This window comes from Oncorhynchus gorbuscha, linkage group LG15, assembly GCF_021184085.1.
Source record: "Oncorhynchus gorbuscha isolate QuinsamMale2020 ecotype Even-year linkage group LG15, OgorEven_v1.0, whole genome shotgun sequence".
In the NCBI taxonomy this organism is placed as follows: Eukaryota; Metazoa; Chordata; class Actinopteri; order Salmoniformes; family Salmonidae; genus Oncorhynchus; species Oncorhynchus gorbuscha.
This window is the reverse complement of record NC_060187.1, coordinates 54,914,296-54,938,160: the sequence shown is the minus strand read 5'-3', so window position 1 is coordinate 54,938,160 and position 23,865 is coordinate 54,914,296. Positions and strand designations below refer to the sequence as shown.

The following is a 23,865-nucleotide window of genomic DNA, read 5'->3' as shown; positions in this document are numbered from 1 at the left end:
GGTATTACGCAGGTATTACGCAGGTATTACGCAGGTATTACGTAGGTATTACGTAGGTATTACGCAGGTATTATGTAGGTATTACACAGGTATTACGCAGGTATTACGTAGGTATTACGCAGGTATTATGTAGGTATTACGCAGGTATTACGCAGGTATTATGCAGGTATTACGTAGGTATTACGTAGGTATTACGTAGGTATTATATAGGTATTACGTAGATATTACGCAAGTATTACGCAGGTATTATGTAGGTATTACGTAGGTATTACGTAGATATTACGTAGGTATTACGCAGGTATTACGTAGATATTACGCAGGTATTACGTAGGAATTACGTAGGTATTACGTAGATATTACACAGGTATTACGCAGGTATTACGTAGGTATTACGCAGGTATTACGCAGGTATTACGTAGGTATTACGCAGGTATTACGTAGGTATTACGCAGGTATTACGTAGGTATTACGTAGGTATTACGTAGGTATTACGCAGGTATTACGTAGGTATTACGTAGATATTACGTAGGTATTACGCAGGTATTACGTAGATATTACGCAGGTATTACGTAGGTATTACGTAGGTATTACGTAGATATTACGCAGGTATTACACAGGTATTACGTAGGTATTACGCAGGTATTACGTAGGTATTATGCAGGTATTACGTAGGTATTACGCAGGTATTACGTAGGTATTACGCAGGTATTACGTAGGTATTACGCAGGTATTACGCCATCTAGAAAGAAGATCTGAGAACAACAGTGGCTACAGTCTTTCTGTGTAAGTAATGTCATATGGTGACATTTTCAGTGACCGACGAAGGCCTGACATCTCAAATATCATGTCACAATGGAAAAATCAATCAGCAATCTGACATTTTCCCCCCAGGATTGATTGGAGAGCGGCATCAAAAATGTCACCGTGGTCTCTCTGTGTGTAGCACGACAAGCCTGTGCTTAGGTCACAAAGGCCTCTGGGTCCTCTGGGCTATCTAGTCTCGCCAGACCTCTTTGTCTCCGTCTGGTAAATGATTCATATCAACTGTTCCTCTGCTGACCTTGTTTGTTAAAAGACTTGTACCTGACAACTTTCCACAGTTTGTTCTCTGAAGAGAAACTGTTGGTGACACGCACAAGCCTTCTCCTGTTTCAAAATGTCTCCTTGTGTTGGTTATGACTTGTCAAATAAGTTCAGCACTTTAAAGCTCTTTGGATCCCCACTGCCTGCCATATAGTCTCTTTTGTAAACCTTAATAATTGACTCGGAGGGGGACTTTTTAGTATGTAGCCCTGTAATTAGACTGCTGCTCATCCATCAATTTATGGCCAATATTTTGCTAAGGCATAAAAGCTACTGAACTGTAGATTTGATTCACAGTCCAACTTTAGGGGGAACCGCACCAAAACAGCCTCTGAAAAGAAACCACAGCAAGAGACCTCGGCACATCAAACACGCCACTGAGAACCCAAAGAGATTACTGTTGGAAAAAAGTGAACCGGTCTTTACTGTTTGCTTTTTTACGATGGTTACTTTAAGCAGGATAACATTTGGTGTGAATGTGTCATAGTTGGTTTGATTCTCTGCCTGATATCTGTCCACAGACCAGGGGCTCTCCGAGGAGGTCTCCACAGTTTACTCCCTCCCGTGAAAAGAGGCTGTCGGCCAGCCTGGAAGCCTACCTATTGGAGGGGCCATCAAGCATGTATTTTTCTTTTAGACTGCTGCCAACAACCTCGGTGACCATATAGGCCAGCTCGGTAGGAGGAGAAAACTGCTCTTGAAACATTTTCACTTACTCCTAATTTGAATATGCATTTTTTTTCATGTTTCATCCACTTTAGGGGAGAAGCCTTACAAAAACGTAACAACTCCGGAACTTCTCATCCTTGTGTGTGTGTAAAAGGGAAAAGGGGGTGGGAAGGGGATGGCATTCCTGAATAGAGGACTGAGTTGCACCATAAATCTGTCTCTCATCGGGAAGACAAAATGAAAAGGGCCCCCGTCATAAAACATCTGTAACAGTTCCATCCGCCACCAACGCGTAATGGGGTAATTGCTGTGAGGGGGCTGGGACAGCGTGAAGCCTTTTACTCTCTTTTGTACACCATACAGTGTGTGTACGTGCTCTCCTGCTACCCAACCCACCACCACATGACACAAGAGCTATAAGACAGACAGTATCGGAGAATCCAAAGACTCCAAATCCAAATGCTTATTGAGCTTTGCCTAGAAAGACTGTGTGTGTGTGTGTGTGTGTGTGTGTGTGTGTGTGTGTGTGTGTGTGTGTGTGTGTGTGTGTGTGTGTGTGTGTGTGTGTGTGTGTGTGTGTGTGTGTGTGTGTGTGTGTGTGTGTGTGTGTGTGTGTGTGTGTGTGTGTGTGTGTGTGTGTGTGTGGTGTGGGGGGGGGGGGGTGGGGGTGGGGGGCCTTAGCAAACTGTCAAAGACCTGGTGTATGTTCCCCTTGCCCTGTTGCTTTGGTAACAGACAGGCTCATCCAATCTGAAGCTGCATTATTGATGTCTGATCTTTTCTGGAGGCTGGGCCTGGGCGCTGTGTCTTCCACACCTCGTAATCAAGCGTAATTGAGGTTAACTGTACGGCATGGCTGAAACGCCAGACAGGTAAGCCGCAACGGCTCATGATTAATGTAGTGTGTTAGTGTTCTGGGCTCTGACCTTTTGAGATACCCCAGGCACCATTTTTAAGTGAAAGCTTTGCCTTTGCAGAGCTGTGGAGTTGCCCATCAAGTATTCCTAACACCCCACCACCCTGCCCCTCCAGCTCCTACTCAGTGAGATCCTAGTCTTCCTGAATCATTGCCCCTGACCCATGTTAGTTTTCCTCCCTGTCTCGTTTTACAGTACAGAACAAAGACCTCTGTCTGTTTCTCCCATCTGGTCCATTGGTTTAATCAGGGGCTATGTTCTCACTAAATACGAATCAAACCAGGTTAATGTTCTATGTTGAAATGATTTGATATGGCTACCTGATGTATGGTTTCCAAATCACTCTGTTGGGTTGGACAAGCTCGCCTTATGGTGTGTGCTTGAGGTCTTGACCAATGAAAGGCATGCCCAGCCCTCTGGCCAATCATCATCCTCCTGCCACCACCATTCCCGTGGCCATCACAAATGTGATTTGACAGGGAGGTTGTGTGCTGGCTTTGCATAAGCATTGTCAAACATAAGCATTGTCAAAGTTACTGAGAAAATCTACTCTGATCTTCAGCACATTCAGATTCACATACAAACACACACCGACACTAGTCAGTCTCACACACAGATACTCAGACACATGCCCTCACAAAAAAACTATCTATACACACACACAGGACAAGCGCTCAGTGAGGTGCATCTATTTGCATATGCTTATATGTCTACGGTAACGCCTGTGCTTAAGCCTTTGGTACACTGTCAATTTGAGGAAATGTTGCTTTCCTGGCAATAAGACAGTTCACCGTCAGAGACATACTCCTGGTTAGTAGCAACAAGATGAAGAGAGATGAAAGGGCACTCTGGGACATTCCTTGAGAAAATAAACAGGCGCTTGAAAGGTGCCCCCATATAGATCAATCAACATCACCCAATTGACATTCTGTTTCTGGTGGAGTCTTCAGTCAGTGCTTTTATTTTAAAACCTTTCCCCCGGGATCAAGTCTTCCAAACGCCCCTCCCTCACCCCAATTTACAGCACCGCTCGCAAAAATCTATCCATGCTCCAATTTGATTTGGGATATTGAGATAGGATATATAGTAAAGTGAAGAGGGCCTCAAAGGGTGTGATGTAATACAATTAGCAGGTGATCTGCAGGGAAGTGGAGGTGTCCGCCAGTCTGTCCCCCATATGGCCTGATGGTACCCCTGATGGTGGGGTAGGGTGGGCTACCATAGGGCCACAGAGGGTCCTGGCTAACCTTCCGCAGGGCTGGAGAAAAAAGAAGCCCAGCAGATGCCCCATCAGAGGGAACACCATAGTCCTTTGTTATGCTACTCCTGTGCTTTCCTTTTTTTTCTTACTTAGCAGCTGCCAAGGGCAACCACCTCTCTTTACAGCATCACTGTCTCTTATGAGTCAATCGCAGGAAATATAAAGGTTAAAATCATGATAGATAGAAAAGGGTTCAATCATTTCTTCTTTTCTCTCTCATTCCCTCTTGGTTGCCCCACTCAACACGCTCGACTGTCTGCCTCAGAGGAAAAGAAGTATATGGACAAAATGGGACCTCTGGCATTAAGGCACAAGCAAGTATATTTAATGTTTGGATCTGCCCCTGCCTTTGTGTGCAGGCCACTGGTTCAATGCAGGGTGTCAGTGGGGGTCAGTCCAGGCATCTGCCGCTACTCTGCAGCACTCATCTGCCCATCTGTGTATGCTGCTGTCCTTCTGTCCTCCAGCACACACACACACACACACACACACACACACACACACACACACACACACACACACACATACACGCACACACACACACACATTACACAATATACATGCATGTTCACTCTCACATTCAAATATACTTGTACACTCTAAACCAACACAATTTGTGTGCGCGCGCACACACTCTGGGGTTCTGAGTATTTATTTTCTTTCATAGGGAAAGAAACCACCTTGCACTGGCCTGTGAGGTAAAGGGGAGGTTGGGGAATGAGCCACAACCCAGCCAGGCTCTATTAGATGAAGGAATAAGGAGGAATCTCTTTCCAGAGATAAACAGAATTATCTGAGAGGAGAAACAGACACTGAAAATCCATGATAAAGAAATTCCAATTTGATGTCATCAATAGTGTCATGAACAGTTTGAGTTCAGGCCTTTGCACTGTCCCAGCATTCCCTTTCTCTGCATCCCAAATGCAGCCATTCAACAAATCACAATGAGAGTTCTCATACTTAACAAAAATTATATCATATTTCACTATGCCCATTTCCCTATATACTCACTGAAAAGTTGCTTGCAGCCTAAATGTTAAGTTTGATTTATCTCCTCACTGCACAGTTTATGAGGACATCACTGATAACAGTGGGGTTAGGTATGGGGGAAATGTCTATCTCTATTGGAGCCAACTTGTGTTTTTAGACATTGGAGAGACTCCCGGACGGTTTGGAGAAACACATTGTAGATCTTGACTTTGTTATCAAGCATCAGCATGGACCATGAAGAGGTGGTCCACAGATGTGGGGTGTCAAGGCTATTTGTGTTAAACATTCTCCGCATATTCTGATGAAAAGGGAGCTGTGCCTTTGCCAATACAACACTGGTTAAATAAATATATTAGATAGAAATGTTATACAAGGCACTCTCTCGGAATGGCTTCGCCATACTGGTGACTAAGACAATTATGCAACTATGAGGACGAACCTGTTATTCTTTATGAAACCATTAAAGCTAACGAGTGAGTGATGGAGACGACGAAACTAAAGCATTCCTTCCTTTTCATCGGCATGCAACCATTCTCAAAACGTCCTCCATCAACCCAGCGTCCCAGCCAGATATATAATGCATGTGCAATAAAATAACGGGACCTAAAATGTAAGGGGAATTGAAATTCCAAGCCCTCATTTTTCACAGAAGCAGCGTACGCCATCTCACAGGTAAGGTAAGAGCATAGAGGACATTTGACTAATGGCAGTCAACTTGTCACACACATTATGTCTTTCCTTTCAGACCTGTGTCTGTGTTTAAACCTGTACTGCACGTCTGCTAGTAAGGTATCAACATGCTATGGGTATCACCAACGGACTGCACTTTAGGGGAGTTAGCAAGTAGGACCTAGCATTAGCCACATAGCATCCTGATGCTATTCAATGCTGACACACAGACATAGCCTGAAGGGCCATTTGGTTTTTGCTCAGGGAAGTCGTTGTTGTGTCAGTCATTTGCAGTGGCAACTAAAGAGTGCACTTAGTGTCCTCTCTTTCCCCCAGCAACCATGCGGGGAGTGACATGATACTGTACAAGAGCCTGGACAACGTATAACATTTCAAAGTCATTTCCTAATTGTTTCCAGGCCAAGGTCGATAGCCTATATGGAAGCAATCCCTGCTTTCAAACTTTTTTCATCCTCAGATTGGGAAACATTAAAGTGTTAAGTAAACTTGACCCAGGGGGGTGACTAATTCATTGGGAAATAGCTGCGGTTCATCCATTCAGTACCATATCAGTGACAGTCAATGCATTTCCTTGTACTTGAATGGCCACCACATGTTAACATAGTTTTAGCATCGCGCTGAGCCGGCAAAACACTGAACAATGACACTCATTGTCTGTTTACATGTTAGTGAAAACACTAAATGATCCTGTGGCTTGAATCAGAGAGCCCTATGACTTCCAATATGTTCATGACCTACACAGTACCATCAATCATAGCCTAAAGTGCCTTCAGAAAGTATTCAGACCCCTTGACTTTTTCCACATCTTGTGACGTTACAGCCTTATTCTAAAATTGATCAAATAAATAAAAAATCTCAGCAATCTACACACAATAGCCCATAATAACGAAGTGAAAACAGGTTTTTAGAAATGTTTGCAAATATATTCAAAACACTAACAGCAATACCTTATTTACATATGTATTCAGACTATTTGTATGAGACTCGAAATTGAGCTCAGGTGCATCCTGTTTCCATTGATCATCCTTCAGATGTTTCTACAACTGATTGGAGTCCACCTGTGGTGATTTCAATTGATTGGACATGATTTGGAAAGCACACACCTATCTATATAAGGTCCCACAGTTGACAGTGCATGTCAGAGAAAAAAACAAGCTGTGAAGTAAAATAAATTGTCCATAGAGCTCCGAGAAAGACTTGTGTCGAGGCACAGATCTGGGGAAGGGAACCAGCATTGAAGGTCCCCAAGAACACAGTGGCCTCCATCATTCTTAAATGGAAGAAGTTTGGAACCACCAAGACTCTTCCAGTGTTGGCTGCTAGGCCAAACTGAGCAATCAGGGGAGGAAGGGCCTTTTTTCAGGGAGGTGACCAAGAACCCGATGGTCACTCTAACAGAGCTCTGTGGAGATGGGAGAAAAATGCAGAAGGACAACTATCTCTGCAGCACTCTACCAAACATGCCTTTATGGTAGAGTGGCCAGATGGAAGCCACTCTTCAGTAAGGCACATGACAGCCTGCCTGGAGTTTGGCAAATGCACCTAAGGACTTTCAGAGCATGAGAAACAAGATTCTGTGGTCTGATGAAACCAAGATTGAACTCTTTGGCCTGAATCCCGAGCGTCACGTCTGAAGTAAAACCTGGCACGATCCCTATGGTGAAGCATGGTGGTGGCAGCATCATGCTGTGGGGATGTTTTTCAGTGGCAGGGACTGGGAGACTACTCTGGATCAAGGCAAAGATGAATGGAGAAAAGTACAGAGAAATCCTTGATGAAAACCTACTCCAGAGTGTTCAGGACCTCTGAATTCCAGCAGGACAACGACCCAAATCACACAGCCAAGACAACATTGGAGTGGCTTTGGGACAAGTCTATGAATGTCCTTGAGTGGCCCATCCAGAGCCTGGACTTGAACCCAATCAAACATCTCTGGAGGAACCAGAAAATAGCTGTGCAGTAACGCTCCCCATCCAACCTGACAGAGCTTGTTAGGATCTGCAGAGAAGAATGGGAGAAACTACCCAAATACAGGTGTGCCAAGCTTGTAGCGTTATACCCAAGAAGACTCGATGCTGTAATCACTGCCAAAAGTGCTTCAACAAAGTACTGAGTAAAGGGTCTAAATACTTATGCAAATGCAATATTTTATTTTTTATAAATTAGCAAACATTTCTAAAAATCCTGTTTTTGCTTTGTCATTCTGGGGTATTGTGTGTAGTAGATTGATGAGGGAAAACAACAATGTTATCAATGTTAGAATAAGACTGTATAGTAACAAAATGTGTAAAAAGTCAACGGGTCTGAATACTTCCCGAAGGCACTGTAGATCAACTCCTACCAATAAAGATGTATGCTTTGTTTACATTGCATACATTTTTAAAGGAAGCTGAACTCCATTGCCACCAACACTGAGTTCTACTGCATGAGTTCTACAACAACTATAACTCTCAATGTCAAGCGCTTCGGTGCTGTAACCAGCAGCACTAACTATAATCCTACATGGGTAGAATGATCTGTATCCCCTGCTAGAAATAAAACACCATGCTTTGCTAAAAGCTAGTTTTGTAATTCAAGCACATTTAATGGTTAAAATTTGGAAGTACATCGTGGATTCATTGTGATCCGATAAGACTGATATTAATGAAATATGCATAGATAAGGGTTGAGCAACAGAACACTATACAAACAAACGGCATATCTGCTTATATACAGGCTTTGAAAGAAAGGGTAAAACAAGTGATTATTTTTCCATAGTTAATATAATCCAATGATCAAAGGAGACATTCTTCTCACTTCTTATTTTGGTCAACATGAAAAAATGCCTGAGGCCTGATTGAAGTGTGAATTTTTTCCCATTATTCAAATCAAATCCATGTAGACCACTTGATTTAGCATGATATGTACAATAACGTTAGGTACTGTAATTAGTGTGATTCATATCTGTAACTTCATTAGAAACAAGCAGAGTTATAAATCACCTAAAAACGATGTTTTCTCTCTGTCACAGAGGATCAACTCACAGATTTCTGGGAAATTAATTATAGGGGGGAGTTAAGTCATCCGAAGCACAAGAGTGTTGGATGTTTTTTTCTTCACTTTATTAGTACAGTAATAGTGTGGAATAATATCCATTAATATATATATATATATATATATATATATATATATATATATATATATATATATATATATATATATACATATATATATATATACATATATATATGTATATATATATATATACATATATATATATATACATATATATATATATACATATATATATATACATATATATACATATATATATATACATATATATATTGGCCTATATAAATGTATAATTTCATATATCATTTAAAAAGAATTTAACACAGTTGAATGCACCTCAGAACTCAGAACCTAGGTAATTATGAGGTAGACATCAATAATGGTATTTTCACCCTCAACATTTTTTTATACAGCTTAAATTACTCTCGTCAATGTAAGAAATATATGATTATCATGAAACTCTGTACATCACAATTAATAAAATTATTATAGAATAGATATTATAACGATTTGAGTGCATTTAAAGTATGTACATTTACAAAGAAATGCCTTTTGTCATTTCTTCATAAGTTGCACTTGTAAAGTTTTAACTATACAAATATTTACAGCTCAAATAATGAACAGCAGTGCATTCAAAGCTAATGTGCATTTAAATATCTCGTTTGCGAGTCTTTTCTGGTCAGTCGATTATCATGAAAAAAAGGTGTTCTTCCTGACTACATGACATTGGCGCAGTCAGTTGTGGAAGTGCCTTTAGTAAAGATGCAGACGTTGAAGATGCAAATGTTTGTCTTGATTATTTAACTTGGCCTTTGGTGTCCCCACGTGCTCCTGTGCGCAACCGGGTCCAACTGCCTTTCAGTGTGCCTTCAGCAAGTCATCGAAATACAGTCAGCTGTCAATGGCAGGCACAATACGAATGCCTATGTCCATGTTCGTGTTAAGAATCGTCTGTTTAGTCTTGCATTCGTTGCCCGAGGGCTGTGATGACTCGAGCGCGCACTCCATTCTGATGACACAGGACGCACAGGGAAATCTCTTGTAGGCATATCTGCGCTATCTCTTTTCCTCGGCGCCCATTGTGTGTTTGGTAGATTACATTCACCTTTTAGAGAGAGGGAGAGAGAGAGAGAGAGAGAGAGAGAGGGGGGAGAGAGAGAGAGAGAGAGAGAGAGAGAGAGAGAGAGAGAGAGAGAGAGAGAGAGAGAGAGAGAGAGAGAGAGAGAGAGAGAGAGAGAGAGAGAGAGAGAGGGAGAGAGAGAGAGAGAGAAAGAAATAGATTTGAAAGAGAGAGATTGGCAAGGGGGGGTGCTAGGGCCGATTGATAACGCATCAGAAGAGCTCGATAGTTTCAGCTGGACACTGGCAGTGAGCCTGGAAACACCCACTACAAATGAGTCCTCTTTAGAAGACCGTTGCAGAGAGCTGCAACAATGCACAAGGGCTATCCCGTGACTGCGGCCTAGTTTGAACAGGTGCATTCCACTGTGCCCATTTCGGACAGTATCCACTGATGGAACATCAAGAATTCCAAGTCTGCTCAGAAAAATAAAAAATAATAGCATATCACTAGTATGTTGATACCCACTCCTCTACTGCGGACTAATGGTTTATGACGACCTGCCTATCCATGTCCGGGCCTCGCAAAACAATAGACTATGCTCTTGAAAAACATATCAGATGGACGCAAATGTAGGCTAGGAGTAGGTATTAGTTTAACACAACAATTGGACATCTAAGACTATGTGAGATTGTACGGAGATTAAATTTGATCAAAAATAAATATGCTTGCATAGGCCTACGCTACAAATGATGTCTCTCGCGGATCCCTTTTGAGTGAAGTTTAGGCGCACCATGATATGGCAAGAACGCATGGGTCTATATGCTTAAGATATGCCACAGCTTTCATATCCTGACCTGGACCGAGTGACTTATCTTTGATTTTGCGGGGTTTAAATACGCAGAAGAAAAGGACGCTACCTGCAGCCACACTGCTCTACCACCATGTCCTCATACTGTTTGTACACAACGTTATTGCCCGAGTCTATGTAAAGAATGCTGATGGGACTGAGTTTGGTGGGAACACAACAGCTAGGAGGTGTGCTATTGGGATCCATTGAATTCATGAGAGTTTGAATGATGGCATGGTTTGTTGGCTCTAAATGCGATCTCAAAGGGAAGTCGCACACGCCCTCACAGTGGTACGCCTCGTAATCCAATGGCGCAATGATCCAGTCATCCCACCCTAGCTCTTTGAAATTAACGTGCAGAGCCTTTTTGCTGCATCTAGATTTGGACTTTTTGCCATGTCTTTTCCCATGCCGATTGTTCAATGCAGTCCTCCGTCGACGCCTGGCTTTGAACTGCAGGCCCCTCTCCTCCTCCGACCTGCTCCCCGATCCACGAGATCTGATCTTCTCTTTCATTTCGTTGAACAGGTTCTCCCTTTTCTTGGACCTGGTGTAAACCACCAAGATGGCCTTCTCTTGCTGAGTTCGACCGGTTCTGTCAAATCCCATCTGTTTTAAATCGATTTCCATTTCTGATTTACCAAGAGTGCCCTTGAGCTGGAGACAAAGCTGGCTCCCCTGGGCAGAGTGATGCCGGTTTTTAAACATTTCCCACACGTCCAAAACCTCCCATCCTGGTTTTCGGGAATCCAGAGGATCAAGGGATCTTGCATCCAGTAGCCGTTCTGATCGACAGGAGAGTAATTGAATGTCATAGAGACCTGTCGGGGACGTTTGCAAATCCCCGGGTACTTTTCTAAATATCCTTAATTCAGCTCCAACCAACTCCTCTTTGTCTGAAAGGGTTGAGACATCAAACAGATACTTTTGTCTTCGCAAAGGAGAGTGCAAGAGATCGTCTGCAAGATAAAAAGAAATAATTGCAGTCAGATTCACTTAGGGTGTACAGTGTTCAGGAGAGGGAGTGGGAGGAGGAGGGTTCACATTCTCACAAAAAGGCCAGATCCACTGGCCTTCTTTCTTGTTTGTCAGTGCCCATTCAAAAGTCGAGCTGAGACAAAACTACGACTGACACGTCATTTCTGAGCAGAAAGGGTGCATTATAATTTACTGTATAATAACCATCTTCACTCTTAACATCAATAATCAACAGATGCAAACTTAGCAGAACAACTACCATAACAACTACCATAATCATTAATTATTTAGATTTGCCCATTATGCCTAATATTATAAGGTGTCGCCTGTTTGAATCAATTTATTTCCATGTTAGTAAGGTAGGCTAAGCCTATGATCATAATACAACAGCTGGCAATTACCTCTTTCGGTGTGTCTCTCTCTCTCTCTCTCTCTCTCTCTCTCTCTCTCTCTCTCTCTCTCTCTCTCTCTCTCACACACACACACACACACACACACTGTCCTTTTGGATTTGATACACTTTCGATGTGCAAAATACCGTTCAGTAGCATATAATCCTATAAATTTGCCCTGTACTTTAAATGTTGTAAATTTGTACTATTAGATAAGACTCGAAATATAGCCTATGTATTTTAATTCTTATGGGGAGAAATGTGAAATTCGGAAGCAAGCTTCAATTGAATTGTCCATTGAATCGTATCATCATTTTTGTATGTTAATGTATGCTATTGTTTTCTAATAACACCCCAAATGAATCACTTCAGAGAATACTTTGCTTTTTCAATGTAGGTCTATCATCACTAAACGAAGAGCCTGATTAAATTCGTGACTATTTTATCAAACCAGTTTATTAATTATTCTTTGCTTGGGAAATACTACTTCTGAAACGATTATCAAAGTTGTGGAGCATAGAAACGAGGGGGCTAGTGATATGACGGGAGGGGATTCTGCCAGACTCAACCGACCGAAGGCGACATAGGTTACTGTACACTCAACTGAACAATACACAATTAATATATTATTCCCTGCTCGAGACCCACGAGGCCCAGGCTACACATATTTGATCCCAGCGAAGCAATGTGCTCTCATATAAATTGTAATATTGTTAATTTCTGCTGTAAAAGGTTTACTGGCGGTATGCAGTGTTTTTTTAAATATCTAAAACCCAAGGTTTCATAAAATACATTAGAGCTTTTAAAACACAGTTTTCTAAAGATTTTTCGATTACTTACGAGACAATTGGATTTTTGTCATATTTTATCAGTCAAATATAATTATACATAGACATAATAGGGTAAATGCTCAAAAAGGCTGAAGTAAAAACGAATCTGTTTTACTTTGAAGGCTACCATGAAAAAATGTGTTGCCCAAACACAGTGCGATTTTCTTCAGCATTCACGATAACAGGAATATACTAGGCATACATAAGACAGATCAACCTGTGGTCTTGGGAAATATCAATCAAATGTGATTCCGTCCATCAAATTAAATGCACTGGAAAATGTGTTCCTTAATAAAAACAACATTTGTGGGTAGCCTGTTCTAGGCCTAAACAATTGCTCCATGTGTATAGGCTATTAATCTATAAATCCAACATAGATGCCATAATTCAAAATAATATGAGTTTATTCGAAATAGATATTTGAATTTGGTTGCCAATACTTTCCCCCCTTTGTGAACCCTGCATAGTTTAATAGTAAACGTAGAGTGAAACCTTGTGTTTGTTTCAGTAACTTTGCGCGTATGGTCTGCATTAAGGGTTTTTATAAGACCTCAAACAAATCGTATACAAGGTCACCAAATAATTAACAGTTCTGAATTCCCCTCTTCCTCATTAAAATACTTCCCCGCTTATATTTCATCTCCTCTTGCCAACGACAACATTCCCGGTTCAAAAGTGCTTGGCCTGATTATGCTGACTTTAAGTTACAGCGCGAATCTGTTTTAAATAACCTGACAATGCAGTTTGTTGATTTTGAGATATGATTCGACAAATTAAGATACGCATTTCGATTCACCTCATTTGCTTCGAAAATTTAAACATTTGGACATAATGGAGCCTGTGCGTAATTTACATATTTATCTGACCAAAATAGGAACGATACGGCGTCAACCACTTATGTCAGGCCTATTGTTGTATTATCTGAGGTTGTGGACAACATAGAACATTGATGTTACGCTTTCCTCTATGTATTAGGCTGCGACTTTCTAAAGGCTGAGAAAGAGAGCGAAGAGAGGAGCGAAAGAGAGAGAGAGACTTCTAGTGCTGTGGCTTCCGAGGCCAGCGAGCACCATCTGCGTTTTAATGAGTTACTTCAAGTGCCAAAAGTCATTTTCATACATTTGGTTTATTCTTGTCTGACCTTGCGACCACAACGAACGTAGGGACGTCTCCTATTCTGTTTTGCATAAATTGTTTTCATTTTACCTGCAGAGGGGAGAAGCGACACAATATAAAATATTTCAGTTTTATACAAAGAATGTCGTCTATCGTACCAAAAAACAGCTGTGCGTAATAGCTGAAAAACGCAAAATTAAAATATTACGCACAAACGTCGTTTTTAAAGTGCAAAAAAAGAGTATGTTGTAGTCTATTATACAATATAACTCAACACTCGATGGCCTGGTAGAATCTTAACAGAAACCACCAATGTGCTGAGAGAACGGAATAAATAAAAAAATTCAGCAATGATAAAGTGGCGGTCACACAGCGAGGTACACAGTAAAATTACTAACCACTTCGTAGCGAAGGACATGGTCTTACATTTTTTCCCTTTGTTTTTGGTGATGTGCCATTGGCTGAGCTGGGTCATTATGGGAGAATAGACAGTATTTGATATGTTATGACATGAACACTCAATTAGATCACGAGTTCAAATACTCCAATCAGCGGTTCGATGCTAAGCAACCCTCAGAGAGTCCAGAGAAGGGTCAGAGCCAGTGACACATCAAATCAAAATCAGGGGGAAAGTGAGGCTTTTTCACATGTTACAGATGGGAAATAATGCCAATAATGACGTTAACTGATTGTATTTCTCCTCTAAAGATAACGCTGACTTACATGTGTTCGGTTTGTTGGTGTTTATCTGCCGTTGTTTGTCTAATCAAATCCGTCAAATCACTTGGTTACAGAGTTAACTGTCCCTAATCACCTGCAGCCCACCACCTGCAGCCCACCCTAACCCATTCAAATATAACCGTTTATTAACTGCAGAGTTGGCCATACAGATTGCACTGATGGCATGACGATCTGTAACACAAAATGTTCATTCCTGTCCTGATGCAAGCCAACTGTAATTTCCTGTTTGACGTGTTCACTGAGTCCAACACCAATGTTTAAATTAATGCACAAGTTCTGTGGAAATATAACTTTTCCTATGATTATCTCAATTTGGCCCTGTTTTGAGTCTAGTCTGACGACAAGGCAAGGTTTGAACAGGATGGGTTTGGTGCAAGCGGGGACTCATAGAGAATGATTTACTACCTTCATTTAGATAGGGCCTCAATTAGTGTTTTATTGTCGTGTAACCTGGGGGTCAATGTAAGTCTAATATAACTTTATACTTTGCAAAACTGACGTACTCCTATGGCTCTTTAAACGGTGTCCCAAGGGCTCAAATGGAACTGAATGCGACAACAAAACGTAATGCGTCCCTCATAAACGGTCCTAAAGCTCCAGTGCACCTAAAATAACTTTGAGGCTGACAAGATAATTGCACTTTAGCTTGTGAAATATCGTTTTATGCATTAATTAATGGTACATTTTACAATTCAAGCTGTTACATATTTAGATTGGATCACATCTAAATCTGCGCCATCGAGTGATAGGCCAGCACACTATTTTGATGTGGTTATTTTATGGCAGTCTTTGTGGGTCAATAGTAGAACAGGAACACAATTGTTCCACATTTCAACTTGCAACTCCAGCATGTCGTTCAATAAGAGAGACATTGTAAAAATTAATACTTGATGTTATTGTGAAAGGGGCTTTATTTTCCAGAGTAAAAAAAAATGCATACGATGGCTTGCGGCGATGTGTGCAAATCAAGAACAAATGTAGCAAGATTCTCACTTTGGTCGTAAGCAACGGTAGTAGACTACATAGCTAAGTCATTTTAGTTGTGACCAACCTGTTCCTCTGTCCACAAAACTTGTTATGGTGTTTGCAGACTTTGAGGAGCGGGAAAAACTTGCGTTTAGTCCGAGTCTCTCTGCAGCCGAATACGTCCTGTATATGGAGAGCATGTAATCGTGGGGCACAATTGCGTCCTTATTAAAGTCTTCTCCGTGATGGCTTAAGATAGGTGAAGATGCGAAGATCTCTTTGGGAAATTTGGTTGACCTTTGTCCATCATGAAGGATCTTGGCTCCCTTGTTTCTCCTTGGCACAGAGGGAGATATGATGGCAGCTGACTGAAAACATGGCATATTCCAAATGAAGATCAGTAACATATATAACGATAGTGCTTGAAATGCGTCCATGGTGGTAGTGTCCCAAATATGTTTCAAAGCCCTCTCCACAATGAAGCGATTTTAGACAGCAAGAGCTGAAGATAGACTGCGCGTCAGAGCTAGACTTCTGCGTTCCCTTCTCACCAGAAAAGTGCGTTCGCGCCCTCGCACAAGAGCCGAGACTGTCGAATCAACAGAGAAACACGCCCACTTGCAGACGCTCATGTGGGCTACTTATTGGAGAACTTTTCCCAGTCTTTCTATGGACGTTGAGACGGAAGAGACATCTCCGACGGCCGAGGAGTCGTGTCTCACCGCCATAAGTTACGCCACAGGATGCCAAGTTTAAAGGTACAATAACACGTTGACAAAGGTCAAGAGGTGGACAAAGATTTCAACAGAGCAGAGGTCATGGAACGTTCCAACCCAGCTGACAGAGTAGCCTATTGGCCTATATTGATGAATGTACCCAATTATCTAAGACCCCCTATAAACTTTTATGCACGAAAACATGAAGAACAGTGATTTATTTCAAACATGCACATTTTTTGGGGCCATTTTGTTTTACACCTTAGCAATAGTTCAGCTATTTGGGGCGATGTTCTACATCCCTAACGAAGGTCACAGATGCAATTTAGACTTTTCAAGACAAAGAGCCTCGGTTATATATATATATATATATATATATATATATATATATATATATATATATATATATATATATATATATATATATATATATTGTATTTATGTCCATAAACCAAACTGGCAATGTCCCCGAGGGCATCAATAGATTCTGAAAGTACCGAAGAGAATATGTTCCATTCAATAAAATATATGGCAAGAAGAACACTATTCATTACGCTATTCAGCCTCTCATTTTGCTGTACTCTACCGACCTCCAATGGTATTTCCGTGAACTGCAAGTGGATTCAAAATCATATGAACCATACTTCTCTTAATATCTAGGCCCACTTGATGAAGACATGATAATAATTTATCCTCAAAAATGTGTCATTCAGATCATGATAAGGCCACCATGTCTCCAGATAAAGGACTTAATGAAAATCCCTTGTGGAAATCTCCACTCTTGAATGGGTTAGTGTTAAGATGTGTACATAGGCCTTGTCACTAACATATTGACTAACTGTGGTGTTAATAGGCCAACAAACAGACAAGGTCCTTCACAGTGATAAGATGTCAAATTGTTTGAGACAGGAAACAACTTCACAGTGATTGATAATGCATGCAGGCGTTGATGCATGCACTAATTGTGTGTCTGCCATAGCTTTTACTCTGTGTATGTTTAGGACTATAGCCTATTTCTATGCAGACCCTATTTCTAATGACAGTTGGGTAAGATTGGATCCAGGGGATCCACCTACCAAATACCGCACCTATTTTTGAAAAACTCCACAAAATCCATTTCTGATGCTGATTTCTTTGTAGTATGTAAAGTTTTCGCTTTTATCTACATTACCGGTCAACAGTTTTAGAACACCTACTCATTGTCTATTAGCATTTCTATAAATTGGTATGTGGAGGAATAAACGTGATTAAATCAGTCCATAGAATAGCATGTGGTTGAAATAGCATTATTTGGTATTCCTTTGTGTAGCAGTACATTCCAGCAGAGGGCAGCATTTGCCCACCATCGAGCTTTCACTCTTTAGATTTACTCTTAAAACACATGGACAGGGTCAGTATTTTATTCCAAATGTTTCAAATGAGAATAGGCCTTAGATGTCTCACACAATTAAGTAGCCGTTGGTCAGTTGGTCACAGGGGTAGGCTACTTGACTGTTCTGGCCACTACTCAGTATCCCCCACCTCTTTGACCTGGGCTTTTTGACAGCCTCCCTCCGCTGCATTATGTTTTTCATCTCTGCAATCTGAACATTGAGTTTGGAGAGCTCATCCTCAACTAAATGTTGCTCTCATCAGCCCCGCTGCATTATGTTATTCACTTCTTTCGTCCGTATGAGCCAGCATACAGCATCAATGTAACAGTATAACTTTAGTCCGTCCCCTCGCGCGAACCAGGGACCCTCTGCACACAGACAACAGTCACCCACGAAGCATCGTTACCCATCGCTCCACAAGAGCAAGTGACGTCTCCGATTGAAACGCTATTAGCGCGCACCACCGCTAAGTAGCTAGCCATTTCACAGCCGTTACAAAAGCAGAATTTTTAAATAATACAAATTGGATTGTGATGTCTTGCGAAGGATGCACTGCAGAGCCTACTCACAGGCGCTATCCCACTACTGGACGGACCTTGGGATTTGAGCTGCTTCTTTTCCGACCTGGGCCAGTGCAGCAGACGATCTGGTGAGCCCGGGCTACCCCATGAGTACTATATCGACACTGAATTTAGTGCGGAGACCCGTTCGACATAGAGCGCCAACCTCAGCTTCCAGGGGACTTGGGTTACAGGCACGCGCCACCGCGTCCGGCGCCATCCACAGCTGCAAGTAGAGGTGATACCGGGAGTAGTGTGTGACACCATTTCAAAGGCACGCTTACAACCCTTTTCAAAGTCGACGAGTAGAACTAAAGACTATATAGTTTTCTATAAACTAGGCTTCAAGCGCTTCAAATTACCCTCAGATTTGACAATATTTGAATAGAAAGTCGGAGTACAGAACATCTCTGATAGTCATGTTTTTCTCTTTGTAAGATGATGGAAGGTTATCTGTGCTGCTGAAGGTTGTAAGAAATAAAGTAAGGTTAATGCATCTATGCTTTACCAAACATTGTGGAAGAGTACAGTAACAACAACAAAAAACACCTTGAACCACAATGAGATTGTAGTATTGTATTTGTATTTTGTTAAATTTTAAAACAGTTACATAAATGCAATATATATTTTTTGAAAAAGACATCATTTATTTTTACTTTTGCTAAGGCAAAATCAAGATTTGATAAACACAACCACATCATTTCTCTATGCGGATTTCATTCACAATGGACAGAAAATAAAAACCAAACGTAGACCCATCATTCACATTACCCATATTTTGCTTTAAATACATTCATTAATGTTGCCAATTATTCACCCTTACTGTTACTTTAGAAATATGAATTATTTTCACATTATAGTCAAAGACATAACTGAATTTCTGTATTGACAATATTGTAAGACACGTGGACAGGGTGAGTTCTTTATTTCAACTGTTTCAAATGAGAAAAGAAGGCATGGATCACAGTCGTGCATTCGAATATTCTGGTCACTGCTGCGAAGCAGTTCAGTATCCCCACCTCGGGACTTTTTTGTTGACAGCCCCTCTCTGATTAAATTTGGAGAGCTTTGACAGTTCCTTGACCTCAAATTAATTTTGCTCTCAACGGGCCCTGCTGCATTATACACTTAATTCATCAGTCGGGAGTCAGTTGAACCATAATATGTGTTTATAGGATACGTTGAATATGGCGATTCTATTCAACCGACTCCCGTAAACCCAGATTCTGGTTCAGGAGTCAATAGTCCCTATAACTCTCAGAAGAACAACAGAAGGTAAACTGATAACGAGTTTGGTCGACTGGTTACTGTTAAAACAAATCATGGCATGTTAAATCTTTTGTAGAGGGAATTTTCATCCGTGAAGCAGTTTTTTTTTAAACAAGACAAAAAAAATGATAAAGTAGACTGGGTTTCGATGTCTTGCCAAGGCTGCACTGCAGTGTCTACTAGACGGAACCGGGGCTATGACCTGGTTTGTTTCCGACCTGGGCCGGTGTACTCCTCTTTAGACGACCTGGTGGTCTCGGGCAGGAGCACCATATCACGAGCAAACTTGGTGCGGACAGCCGTTCTGCATAGCGTACTACAGCCCAGAGCTCATCAACTAACTCGATTCGCCAACTTCAGCCTCCCAGGGACTTGGATTACAGGGACGAGCCACTGTGTCAGGAGAAAAATGTAGCTGAAGGTAAAATTGATAAAAGGGATAATCTGTGACGTCATTTCAAGAGAAGAACTAAAGACTGGTTGTCTATAAACTAGGCTTCAAAACTGTCTCAAATTACCTTAAATTTTGATATTTTTCTCATACAAAGTCGAAGTACAGAAAATGTCTTATGGTCAGCTATTTGTCTTTGTAAGAGGATGGAATGTCTGTGACGCTGACTAGCATGTTGTAAGAAATAAAATAATGTTAATGTTTTTATGCTTTACCATACATTTTGGACGAGCACATAAAACCCCCCACCTGTAACTGATAATAAGATTGTATTTGTATTACTTTATTTAAAACAGTTACATGAATTCAATATAATTTTCAGAACAAACAATATTTTCATTTTAAATCTGCTTAAGGCAAAACATGATTTGATAAAAACAACCACAGTGTCACGTTCTGACCTTTATTTCCTTTGTTTTGTCTTTATTTATTATGGTCAGAGCGTGAGTTGGGGTGGGCAGTCTATGTTTGTTTTTCTATGTTTAGTTTCTGTTTCAGCCTAGTATGGTTCTCAATCAGAGGCAGGTGTCATTAGTTGTCTTTGATTGAGAATCATACTTAGGTAGCCTGGGTTTCACTGTTAGTTTGTGGGTGTTTGTTTTCCGAGTCAGTGTTTGTCACCACATGGAACTGTTTCGTTGATGCACGTTATTTTTGTTTTGTTCGAGTGTTCAATTGTTTTCGTAACAAATCATTATGGACACTTACCACGCTGCATCTTGGTCCGATACCTACTCCTCTTCAGAAGAGGAGGAGGAATGCCATTACAGAAACACCCACCAACCAAGGACCAAGCAGCGTGGTAAAGGACACAGGACTCCTGGACAGCCAGGGGGAATATCGCCGTCCCAAGGCAGAGCTGGAGGCGGCCAAGGCAGAGAGGCGCTGGTATGAGGAGGCAGCACAGCAGCGCGGCTGGAAGCCCCAAACATTTATTGGGGGGGGGGGGGGCACACGGGGAGTGTGGTGAAGCCTGGTAGGAGACCTGCGCCAACTTCCCGTGCTTACCGGAGAGAGAGAGGGACCGGGCAAGCACCGTGTTATGCGCTGGAGCGCACAGTTTCCCAAGTGCATGTGCATAGCCAGGTGCGGTACATTCCAGTTCCTCGTATCGGCCTGGCCACAGTGGGCATCGAGCCAGGTGACATGAAGCCGGCTCTATGTATCTGGTCTCCAGTGCGTCTCCTCGGGCCGGCGTACATGACACCAGCCTTACGCCAGTGCGGGCTATTCCACCTCGCCGCACTGGCCTGGCTATGGTCTTCTGCCTACAGGTACTCCCGCCTGTTCAGCGCTGCCAGAGCCTTCCGTCTGTCCTGAGTCACCAGAGTCTCTCGTCTGTCCTGAGCCACCAGTCTCCCATCTGTCCTGAGCTGCTAGAATCTCCCGTCTGTCCTGAGCTGCTAGAGTCTCCCGTCTGTCCTGAGCTGCTAGTCTCCAGCCTGTCCTGAGCCGTCAGAGCCGCCAGTCTGTCCTGAGCCGTCAGAGCCGCCAAGTCTGTCATGAGCCACCAGTCAGCCAGGAGCTGCCAGAGCCGTCAGTCAGCTAGGAACTGCCAGAGCCATCAGCCAGCCAGGAGCTGCCAGAGCCGTCAGTCAGCTAGGCGATGCCAGAATCACCCTTTACTCCGGAGCTGCCGGAGTCTCCCGCCTGTCCGCCACTCCCGGAGTCTCCCAACGCTCCGCCGCTCCCGGAGTCTCCCGCCTGTCCGGCCTGTCCGGCGCTGCCGGAGTCTCCTGTCCGTCCGGCGCTGCCGGTCCCCTGTCGGAGGTCGGCGACGAGGGTTGCCGCTCATAAGAGGCCATGGGGGCGGTTGAGGAGGCGGACAAAAACTGTGGTGAAGTGGCCTAAAGAATGGTCAAAGACTCCAGTCACATAGACTGTTCTCTCTGTTACTGCACGGCAAGCGGTACCAGAGCGCCACATTTTTTATATATTTGCAAAAAAGTCTAACAAACAGTTTTTGCTTTGTCATGATGTGGCATTGTGTGTAGATTGATTTGAAGATATTCAGGGCTTAGCCCAAAACCGGTAGGGGGGGTCTAAGGGCATTCTCCCCCAGCACATAAAATATGCTACATGTAGCAACAGTGTGAATTTGGTGCACTTTGAGATGAATATTGAGAGATTAGAACATTTAGAGATTTTATATTTTTCAGGCAACTTGTACCTTCCCACCTGTCACAGCAGATGCTGCCAGTACTCAATTACAATTGATGGTGTGGGTCTCTCTACTCTAGAACAATCTTTACTCTGGAATACATACACCTACAGTGTGTTTCCAAAAACCATTAAACAACTTCAAACATAGTCCTCGACCTTACCAATCAGGCAAAACTGCTGAAAGAATGCCACAGTAACTAAACCCCCCACTTCTCTCTCCCTCTTTCTCTCTCACCTCTCAATCAGGATTGAAAGAAACCCTAACCTTCATTTACGGTGTGATGCAGTCACAACCACAAGTCTCACAAAACTCAGATTTGGACAAGAATTAGTTTATAACCCTAAATTATCCTATTTACACTTTGTAGTCAATTTTGACAAGATAATAATAGTTTCTGACTTTTCTTTGGGGTAATTGCTGTTTAAAGTTTCGACCAGGGCAACTCAGCTGTAAAGAAAAATTCAAGTGTCTGCATAATAGTTCCCGGGACCACCCATACGTAGAATGTATGCACACATGACTGTAAGTCGCTTTGGATAAAAGCGTCTGCTAAATGGCATATATTATTATTATTATTATTATTAATAGCGCAACACAACTCCAAACATGACAGATAGGAAGCTACATAGTCCCTAGGCCAGGGATGGGCAACGCCAGTCTTCAGGGACCGGAGTGGTGTCACAATTTCCTCCCATTCCTAGAAAACACAGCAGATTAAACCAAATGCATTCTGAACTGGAGATCATGATTAGTTGATTATTGGAGTAGGGTTTGTGAACTGGGCCTGAGGGAAAAAAAAGTGTGACAACAATCAGGCCCCTGAGGACTGGAGTTGCCCATCCCTACCCTAGGCAATGCATTCGGAAAGTATTCAGACCCCTTCCAAATTGTGTCACGTTGCAGTTTTACTCTAAAATCGATGAAATAAAAAAAGTCCTCATCATTCTACACACAATACCCCATAAGGATAAAGCGAAAACCGTTTTTTCGACATTTTTGCAAATGTAGTATAAAAAATACAAACAGAAATAACTTAATGACATATTATCCAGACCTTTTGCTATGAGACTCGATATTTGAGCTCAGGGTCTGGATAATATGTCATTTAGTTATGTCTGTGTTTCTACAACGTGTGTCTACAACTTGATTGGAGTCCAACTGTGGTAAATCCAATTGACTGAACATGATTTGAAAAGGCAAAAATAAGTCAGTAAAACGTTTTCTTAGAAATTCTGCATAGTGCAAGTGATGTGTGGTTATGCAAACTCATATCAGACTGAAATGTAAGAAGGTTGACGGCTGGAGCAAAAAAAAAGGCCTAATGATGCCACTGCTCAATTCCTGGACTCGCCCAGTGACTTCAGCACCATGGACAGGAAACTCTAAGCCGCGCCCCAATCATACTGACATTGCCTGAGATGCAACTATATTGTTTCAAAATGTAGATATGTTGTTGTTATTTCATGCATTTCTTGTTGTCACACACCCTGATATTATTGTCTGTGTCATTCTACATAGGCTATGGGAGGTGGAAGTAGGCGATTCCAGGACGGAACAATCATGCCTGCGTTATGTAACCCAACACTGTTCGAACATTGGTCATATTTGACTTCGAGAGCGCGCTGTCACTGTTGGTGCGTGTTTAGCAGCTTCATCCTCGTCCAATCCTGTGTGCACAGTGTAATTTCCACATATCAAAACACAGAGTGGGATGGGCTCGACAGTCAGACTCGTG

At 42.1% G+C, this 23,865-nt stretch overlaps 1 protein-coding gene across 1 annotated transcript; it reads right to left on the bottom strand.

Annotated features, from left to right (window-relative positions):
- Positions 1-8,942: 8,942 nt before the first annotated feature.
- LOC123996804 (growth/differentiation factor 6-A-like) lies at positions 8,943-16,201 on the bottom strand. Its single transcript, XM_046300512.1, has 2 exons — positions 15,683-16,201; positions 8,943-11,533 (listed from the first exon to the last, which is right to left on the bottom strand). Exons 1-2 carry the CDS (start codon positions 16,032-16,034, stop codon positions 10,641-10,643), a joined length of 1,245 nt encoding a protein of 414 aa, XP_046156468.1. The 5' UTR covers positions 16,035-16,201; the 3' UTR covers positions 8,943-10,640.
- Positions 16,202-23,865: the final 7,664 nt, after the last annotated feature.

Coding starts and splice junctions, on each gene's coding strand:
- LOC123996804 (XM_046300512.1), bottom strand. CDS start 16,034: ATGGACGCATTTCAAGCACTATCGTTATATATGTTACTGATCTTCATT. Junction 11,534..15,682: donor TTTTGTGGACAGAGGAACAG/GTTGGTCACAAC, acceptor TTTATCTTGCAG/ACGATCTCTTGCACTCTCCT.